This window comes from Charadrius vociferus, unplaced genomic scaffold (genome assembly GCF_000708025.1).
Source record: "Charadrius vociferus isolate BGI_N301 unplaced genomic scaffold, ASM70802v2 scaffold1020, whole genome shotgun sequence".
Lineage (NCBI taxonomy): Eukaryota > Metazoa > Chordata > Aves > Charadriiformes > Charadriidae > Charadrius > Charadrius vociferus.
Window position 1 is genome coordinate 568,305 of NW_009646502.1, and position 8,696 is coordinate 577,000.

The 8,696-nt window shown below is 64.0% G+C and overlaps 1 protein-coding gene across 1 annotated transcript in view; it reads left to right on the top strand.

The window, feature by feature from the left end:
* Positions 1-8,696, top strand: part of SPEG (SPEG complex locus) — a gene marked incomplete at its 3' end in the record, with an annotated part of 21,721 nt that overhangs the window by 7,099 nt on the left and 5,926 nt on the right. The window contains exons 8-28 of the mRNA XM_009884155.1: positions 8-163; positions 1,432-1,590; positions 1,733-1,922; positions 2,074-2,303; positions 2,480-2,599; positions 3,016-3,120; positions 3,219-3,425; positions 3,553-3,676; positions 4,085-4,263; positions 5,017-5,129; positions 5,343-5,511; positions 5,595-5,688; positions 6,055-6,255; positions 6,406-6,466; positions 6,666-6,743; positions 6,903-7,075; positions 7,181-7,207; positions 7,450-7,602; positions 7,733-7,775; positions 7,871-7,939; positions 8,320-8,632. Coding sequence (XP_009882457.1) covers positions 8-163; positions 1,432-1,590; positions 1,733-1,922; positions 2,074-2,303; positions 2,480-2,599; positions 3,016-3,120; positions 3,219-3,425; positions 3,553-3,676; positions 4,085-4,263; positions 5,017-5,129; positions 5,343-5,511; positions 5,595-5,688; positions 6,055-6,255; positions 6,406-6,466; positions 6,666-6,743; positions 6,903-7,075; positions 7,181-7,207; positions 7,450-7,602; positions 7,733-7,775; positions 7,871-7,939; positions 8,320-8,632 — 2,964 coding nt within the window. The remainder of the gene's footprint in view (positions 1-7; positions 164-1,431; positions 1,591-1,732; positions 1,923-2,073; positions 2,304-2,479; positions 2,600-3,015; positions 3,121-3,218; positions 3,426-3,552; positions 3,677-4,084; positions 4,264-5,016; positions 5,130-5,342; positions 5,512-5,594; positions 5,689-6,054; positions 6,256-6,405; positions 6,467-6,665; positions 6,744-6,902; positions 7,076-7,180; positions 7,208-7,449; positions 7,603-7,732; positions 7,776-7,870; positions 7,940-8,319; positions 8,633-8,696) is intronic.

Consider the following 8,696-nt stretch of genomic DNA (forward strand, 5'->3'; position numbering starts at 1 on the left):
CCGCCAGACATGGACGTGGACTGGCTATCCCGGGGCCGGCTGCTCCAGCCCGCCCTGCTCAAATGCAAGATGCATTTTGACGGGCGCAAGTGCAAGCTGCTGCTCACCTCCGTGCACGAGGACGACAGCGGGATCTACACCTGCAAGCTCAGCACAGCTAAAGGTAAGCGGCGGTCACGCAGCTCCCCGGGGCAGGGTGGGGGCGGGGGTCTCGCTTGGGGCTCGGCCCTAAGGGGGTGCTGGGGGTGGACAACCTCCCCCCATCCCTGACTTTGGGGCTCCGGTCCTTCCAGGATGTAGCTGTGAGTGCTGGAGGTGGGTGATAGGAGGACAGGGAGTGGTTTCTGGTCCCAGGAGCTGGGGAGATTTCCCCGGCTGGGAAAACTGGTGTGCATCAGTCCTTGGGCTTCAGCACCCTCAGCCCTCTCGCATCCCACTCAGCTCCTCCACCGCCATGCATGCAGCTCCCAGAAACGTGGGGAGATGTATTCGTGCTGTGGCTGCACCGGCTGAACACAGCCCTGGAGCCCAGCTCTCCCTGCCCTTCTGGATCCAGAGCCTCCAGGCACCCGGCTCCAGTGCCAACCTGTCTCTGCTGGCCCTGGGGGGTGGCAGGGGGTCAGGGCCACCCACCCTCTCCCACCAAACCATCACTGGTGGCAGCCGAGGAAGAGCAGCAGCAAGACCCAGACTCTGTCCCATAGATCCGACACCCGCCTTTGCCTGTGCGTGCTGCACGCAGCCTCTGTCCCCCCCAGCAGGACAGGGACAAGTTCTCCATCCCCTCAGCTGTAACCCAGGCTGCGGTGGGTGCAGTGGCATTCCCAGCACCCTGCTGTTGGTGCCCATGCATCCCTCCACGGAGCAGGCTGCACACCCGCAGGGATTTAAGCACAGCAGTAGTTTTGGGTGCAGGGAGGTGAGGCTGTGCCTGAGTATGGGTGGTGGGACACCATGACTCAAAGCTGTCCCTGCTGCAAACCCCCTCATCTAGAGCATCCAGCCTGTGCCTATCCCCATGCTGCCCCTGGGTGCTGCACGTGCTGGCGCTGCCTGCTTCGGTGTCACCGCCCTGTCCCCAAGGGTCTAGGCTAGTTGTGACGCCCTGCCCTATGGGGACGACAGGGCATCCTCCCGCCCCACCTTTCTGCTGGCATCTGTACTGCTGTGAGGGGACAAAAGAGGCACCCCGCTGCCAGCAGAGCCCCAGCCCTGGGCATGGGGGACCTTGCACACACTTGTGCCCCCCCTGTCCCATGCAGGGACAGAGCCTGGCACCCAGCACACCCGGGCTCAGCCCCCACCAGGTGTGGGGTACCCTCAGCTATGACCACGTTGGCTGCTGGGGCTGCAGCCCGGGGGTCGCAGGCTGCCTCTTGCCCTGCGCCACACGTGCTGCCTGGGGCTCACCCCTACCCGCTCTCCTTGCAGATGAGCTGACCTGCAGCGCCCGGCTGACGGTGCAGCCCTCCGTGCAGCCGCTCTTCACCCGCAAGCTGGAGGACGTGGACGTGGTGGAAGGGCGGACGGCGCGTTTCGACTGCATGATCAGTGGGACTCCTCCTCCGGCGGTCACCTGGACTCATTTTGGTAACCCACAAGCCCAGAGAGCTTGTCCTGGGCCCTACAGGGAGGCCTCTCCCTGTCCCCTCGGGGGCTGCACCCAAGGGCTCGTGCCTGGCTGGGGCTAGGAGGGGTGATGATGCTGATGCTGGTGTGTGTCCCCCTGCAGGCCAGCCGGTGCAGGAGGGGGAGAACGTACGGATTCAGCGGGATGGGGGGCTGCACTCACTGGTCATTGTACACGTGGGCAGCGAGGATGAGGGGCAGTACACGGTGACAGCCAGGAACGCCCATGGCCATGTGGAGTGCTCTGCTGAGCTCTACGTGGAGGAGCCGCGACCGTCTGCTGCTTCCCAGATGTAAGAGTCGGGGCTCTCTGGGATCTGCATCCCCTGTGCTTGCTCCCCCTCTGGGATTTGGGGGACGATGGGTTTGTGCAAAGCTTGGGGTTGGGGCTGGGCTGGGGGCACCGTGTTCCTGCCACGAGTGTGTGTGTGTGGGCTCTTGCAGCTCCAAGCTGGAGAAGATGCCATCCATCCCAGAGGAGCCGGAGCAGGCGGAAACGGAGGCAGAGTGCTTCACCATGCCTGATTTCCTGAAGCCGCTGCACAACCTGGACGTGGTGGAGTCAAAGGAGGCCGTGCTGGAGTGCCAGGTGGCCGGGCTGCCCTACCCCTCCATCACCTGGTTCCACAACGGCTCCCGCATCGACAGCACCGAGGACCGCAAGATGATGCAGTGTAGGGCTCCCTGTCACCCTCCTTGCCCCCTTGGGGTTCCTCCACAGCGTGGAGGAAGGGGGGACACCCTGTGATGAGACATCACCCCTCAGACCTTCACGCCCCATGAGGAGGGAGGGGAGCTCTGCGCCGCTTGGCTGGTGGGGTCTTACCCATGTCCCCCTGTTCCCCCCTAGATAAGGATGTCCATCGCCTGGTGTTCACGGCCGTCAGCCATGCACATGCTGGTGTCTATAAAAGTGTCATCGCCAACAAAGTGGGGAAGGCCACGTGCTACGCACACCTCTATGTCACCGGTAAGCAGCAGCGGGCACCAGCAGGGGATGTGTGGCCACTCACTGTCACCCTGCCAGGCTGTGCCCCGGAGCTGGGGGTTGGTGGCCCTGTAGCAAGGTCCTAGGGTGGTAGGATCACAGGGAAGTTCAGGTTAGAGGGGACCTCAGGGTGTCTCTAATCCAAACTAAAAGTGGGGACAGCTGTGCAGTCCTCACCTTGCGGGGTCAGAACCCATCCCTGGACCCCCAGGACCCACATGGGACTTGCTGGGACCACCAGCCCCACAGGGGCTGCCAGGCTGAGCCCCTGCAGGGAACCAGTGAGGGTCGCTGGCCCCATCCATCCCCTCCAGCCGACATCTCCGAGGGTGTGAGACAGATGCCCAAGGAGCTGTGGCAGTGGTCACGCTTACACCCCTGCCCACCTCCCCATGCAGATGTGGTGCCGACCCCCCCGGATGGGCCCCCCACCGTGGCCTCGGTGACTGGCAGAGCCATCACGCTGACCTGGAACAAGCCCAAGTGGCTGGACACTGCCATAGGTGAGGGGACTGGGGCTGGGCAGGGGGTGGGCAACGCCATGACGGGGTACCCGAGCCAGCCCGATGCCGGGAGCTCTACTGACCCTCTCCTCCTCCAGACCCCAACTCGGTGACCTACATGGTGCAAATGCAAGTGCTGGGCACGACGCAGTGGCTGGTGCTGGTGGCCGGCGTGCGGGACACCACCTACACAGTGCACGGGCTGACCAAGGGTGCCCAGTACCTCTTCCGTGTCATCACTGCCACCCCCAAGACCAACAGCAAGCCCTCCCCGCCTGTGGGGCCTGTGCAGCTCCTGGACCGGGGTGAGAGGGGCAGTGGGGAAGGGATGGGTGGTGGGGGTGGAGGGGTCTCTGTTGCTGGTGGGGTGGTAAACTGGCCAAGGCTGGGCGATGTGGGGTCCAGAGGTGGTGGTGACGATGAGTGTGGCAGGTCCCTACCTGGAAGAGGCCCCGGTCATCCTGGACAAGCCAGATGTGGTCTACGTGGTGGAGGGCCAGCCAGCCTCTATCATCATCACCATCAACCACGTGGAGGCCGCTGTCACCTGGAAGAGGTAGGACATGGTGCTGTGCCCGTTGCCTGCCCCATGCCCAGCATCACCCCATGGCTTGTGAAAGGGGCTCCTGCACCAGCTCCTCGTGCGGCCTGTGGTGGGTGGGGGGGTCCTTCACTGGGGCTGGGCTGGGCATGCCCCCAAGGGTGATGCCCAGGGCTGTGCAGAGCTGCATGCGGTGGGCTTTTTTGGGAGGGGTGTGCTGTTTGTGGGGTGCTAAGTGTTGAGAGCCATTCAGGAGGCAAAGCTAGCAATAGGGTGCAAGCCATTTGGGGGGCTGCAGGGTGGGAACCGGGGCCAGGGCTGTCTGTGGGTCAGAAGGTGGCCATGGGTCTGTGGGGTGGGAGCTATCGATGGGGCAGTGGGGCTGGGGCTGCCTGTGGGGCTGTCATGTGGCAACTGGTGTGCCTGCAGGGGCGGGCAGGTGCTGGAGGAGCAGGAGGGGATGTGCGAGGTGACGATGCCGGATGATGACCAGCACTGCCTGCGGCTGCTGCGCGTGGGCCGGGGGGCCGCGGGGCCACTGGTCTGCGAGGTGAGCAACCGCCACGGCGCTGCCCGCTGCACCCTCCGCCTCCGCCTCGCAGGTAGGTGCCCCCACACTGGGAGGCCGTACCCCTCTGCCTGGGGGGGTGGCATCACCATCCGGTGCTCCAAGCCCATGTGCCATGGGGGCACTGCCCCATAGCAGGGCACTGCTCCTCAGTGCTCCACACTTGTATGTCATGAGGATGCTGCTCTACAGGGTGGCAATGACTCACGGGCCTGAAAACACGTGAACCATACGTTGATACAACTGCCTGGTGTCCTATACCCATATCTGACTTGGGTAGAAGTGTCCCATGTGCCTCATGACCGTGTGCATGGGATGGCAGTGCCCCATGGTGTCCCTCAGCCATGTGCCATGGGTGGCACTGCTGCAGTCCCATACCTGTGTATAATGGGGTGGCACACACTCCCCCCTCATGCCCTATTGCCAAGAGCCATAGGGGACACCTCCACAATGCCCCACAGAGGTGTCATGGGTGGCACTGCCCTACAGTACCCCATACCCATATGTAACTGGGAGATGCAACCCCACAGTGCCCTATGCCCATGTGCTGTGAGTGGCACTGCCCCATGGTGCCCCATGCCAATGGGTGACTGTCCCACTGTGCTGCAGGCACATGTCATTGATGGTCTGCCCCGTAGCGTCCCAATCCCATGTCCGTTGCTCCATGTCACTCCATGCCCCTATACCATGGGCTGGCACTTCCTCGCAGTGCCCCACAGCTGTACACCATGCCAGTGGCAGGGGGGTGGCACTGTCCCATGGTGCCCCACACCCCATCTCTCACCAGAGGCACCGCGCTTTGAGTCCATCATGGAGGACATCGATGCCCAGGAAGGGGAGACGCCACGCTTCGCCGTGGTGGTGGAGGGGAAACCGCTGCCAGACATCATGTGGTACAAGGTGGGCTGGGACCACCCCCACCTCCTTCCTGACCCACAGCCCCCCCAGACCCACAACCGCCATTGCATCACCTGGGTCACTGCATTGGGGCTTTGGTGTTGTGTTCACCCCTGGTGATGCAATATGTGCCCCATGCCCCCATCCACGGGGAAAGGGTGGCAGGAACTGGCTGGGGATGGGATGGGACCCCTCTGATGCCCCTGCCACCCCCAGGACGGGGATCTGCTGGAGGAGAGCAGCCACCTGAGCTTCGTGTATGAGGACAACGAGTGCTCACTGGTGGTGCTGGGCGCTGCTGAGTCTGACAGTGGCGTCTACACGTGCACAGCCAAGAACCTGGCTGGGGAGGTCTCCTGCAAGGCGGAACTGGTGGTGCGGGCAGGTACGGCTGGCCGGCCCCCCGGCCCCGGGGGGCAGAGCCTGGGTGCCCGGCTTGCCCCCCGCCAGCGCCTTTTCTTCCCCCAGCTCAGCCTGCTGCCGATGCCACCATGGAGGAGGATGCTCTGCACAAGGCACGACGCCTGACCGACTACTACGACGTGCACGAGGAGATCGGGAGGTACGGGGCCACCAGCACGGTGGGCAGCAGGGCACCATGGGGACCACAGGGACGGGGGTGCTGGAGCCAGGCTGCACCCTGGGGTTTTGTCTTCAGGGATCGAAGCTCCATGGTATATCAGATCCTGATGCGGTGATGGGGCTGCTCTCAGCCATCGTTGGATGCCCCGGCACCGGCTCAGGGTGGGGAGCCAGGGCAGCTGGAGCAAAGCCAGGCCTGAAGTCTCTCCGTGGATGGTCCTGGAGGGTTGCCAGGGGACTGGGCAGCTCCCTGCGGAGCAGGCGCCTGCCCTAGCTGCTCGGGGAAGGGGAGGTCTCCTGCTCCCCCACCTTCTTATCCTTCCTTTCCCCCATCGCTGCATTGCAGGGGGGCTTTCTCCTACCTGCGGAGGGTGACGGAGAAGAGCAGCCGGCTGGATTTTGCTGCCAAGTTCATTCCTGGGAAGACCAAGGCCAAGCAGTCAGCACGGCGGGAGCTGCACATCCTCTCACAGCTAGACCACGAGCGCATCGTCTTCTTCCACGATGCCTTTGAGAAGAAGAACGCTGTCATCGTGGTCATGGAGCTGTATCCTCCAGGCGTTGCTCCAGGAGCGCACAGTGCTGGGGATGAGGGAGGCTTTTGCGGGAGCAGAGTGGGTGCGGAGGGGCTGGGTGCCCAGGAGGGTGTAGGGCATGGTGGGACATGGCATTTCTGTGCTCCTTGACTGGGGCCCAGCTGTGCTGAGGAAGAGCTGCTGGACAGGATGGCGAGGAAGCCCTCGGTGTGCGAGTCCGAGGTGGGTGAACCCCAGGAGGGCAAGGTGATGGGGGAAGCAGGGAGCCTGGGGACACCAGGGGTCTGTCCCAGCCCAGGGACGTGCAACGCTCATTGTGTCAGGCTACAAAGGGGGCTGCAGCCTGCGCCTTCCTCCGCATGGGGCCAGCGTGGGGCTGACCCACGTTCAGGGTGCCCACCCTCTCTCCGCTTTCTCACAGGTCCGATCCTACATGCGGCAGGTCCTGGAGGGGATCTGCTACCTGCACCAGCACAGCGTCCTGCACCTGGACATCAAAGTGAGTACGGGGCTCTCCCATCCCCTCCTGCCCTGCGCCCGCAAGGACGGGCTCCCGCTGTGCTGCTGGGGGCTCGGTCCTGCTGACAGGGGACATGTCTTCCCTGGGGGGAGCCCCTGCCTCCTGCCAAGCTCCCCTCCGCCGCACGTTGTCCTGTAGCCAGAAAACCTCCTGATGGCGGATTCGAGCAGCGAGCAGGTCCGGATCTGCGACTTCGGCAACGCGCAGGAGCTGACACCCGAGGAGCCGCAGTACTGCAAGTACGGCACCCCCGAGTTCGTGGGGCCTGAGATCGTCAACCAGAGCCCTGTCTCCAGTGTCACCGACATCTGGTAAGGGCGGCGCCGGGGTGGACGGCGGGTTCCCCGCTATGCGAACAGGGACTGGGCGCCCTGGAGGACTTGTGCTGTGCAGTAACCACGCTGTCCTCTCCACAGGCCTGTGGGTGTCATCGCCTACCTCTGGTAAGTGCCTTGGTGGGCCCCCACGGAATGGACCCCCTTCCTGCCCCCTTGCCAGTTGCAGTGTTGGGGCTGTGGCAATGCACATCGTTCCTTGCAGGCTCAGCCTCCTCCCCAACTGCTCCTACCTCTGTCCTCCCCATGGCATTTGGGCTGGGGTCCCGGGTTCCATCTTCAGTCCCCTATACTTGCCATGCTGTTCCCCATGTCCCCCGGCCCGATGACAGTGTCCCCCTTCTTGGCAGCCTGACGGGGATCTCCCCCTTTGTGGGGGAGAATGACAAGACGACGCTGATGAACATCCGCAACTACAACGTGGCCTTTGAGGAGAAGATGTTCCAGGGGCTCACCCGGGAAGCCAAGGGCTTTGTCATCAAAGTGCTGGTCAATGACAGGCTGTGAGTCCTGCGGGGTCCCCTGTCCCCACTCCTCCGGTGCAGCATGGGCAGCCAGACCCTCCTGCCCTTCCCTGGGCTAGCCAAACCCCCCCAGCCTGGGCCATTCTTACCCGGTGGTTTCGGTTCGCAGGAGGCCCAATGCGGAGCAGACTCTGGAGCATCCCTGGTTCAAGGTGAGCCTGGACAGGCACCCAGTGCCCGGTGGCAGCGGGGTTCCCCTGAGCCTGCTGTAGGCTCTGTGGGACACCACTGTCCCCTCGTCCTGCAGACGCTGGCCAAGGGGAAAGTCATCAGCACCGACCACCTAAAGCTCTTCCTCTCCCGTCGGAAATGGCAGGTGACGGCAGGAGCTGGGGCAGGAGGGGGGCAGGCAGAGCTGTGTGCTGGGCAGGATGGGGTGATGTGTGCTGGACAGGAGAGGGTGACATGCCCTGGGCAGGACAGGGTGATGTGCCCTGGGCAGGATGATGCCGTGCCACTTACCTGGGCCTGATCCAGCCCTCTCTGCCGGCTGCAGCGCTCGCAGATCAGCTACAAGTGCAACATGGTGCTGCGGCCGATCCCGGAGCTGCTGGAGGACACGTCCAACCACCTCTCCATCGCTGTGCCCCGGCACCTCAAGGAGTCACCAGCGCTGTCATCCTCTTCGGACTCGGACGACCTGGATGAGCTGCCCTTCATCCCCATGCCACACCAGGTGGAGTTCTGCTGCTGCAGCGCTCGCAGATCAGCTACAAGTGCAACATGGTGCTGCGGCCGATCCCGGAGCTGCTGGAGGACACGTCCAACCACCTCTCCATCGCTGTGCCCCGGCACCTCAAGGAGTCACCAGCGCTGTCATCCTCTTCGGACTCGGACGACCTGGATGAGCTGCCCTTCATCCCCATGCCACACCAGGTGGAGTTCTCTGGCTCCCGCATGTCGCTCAATGAGATCCCCACAGACGATGAAGCCATTGGGCCATCTGAGGGGCCGCGGCTGGAGGGGGTGGCACCAGGGGACGTCTCAGCCATGGAGTGGCAGAGCCAGGGTGTGGGAAAACCCGGGATCGCCCTGGGGAAGCGGCCGAGGGGGACCGGGCTGCGGGGGGGGGG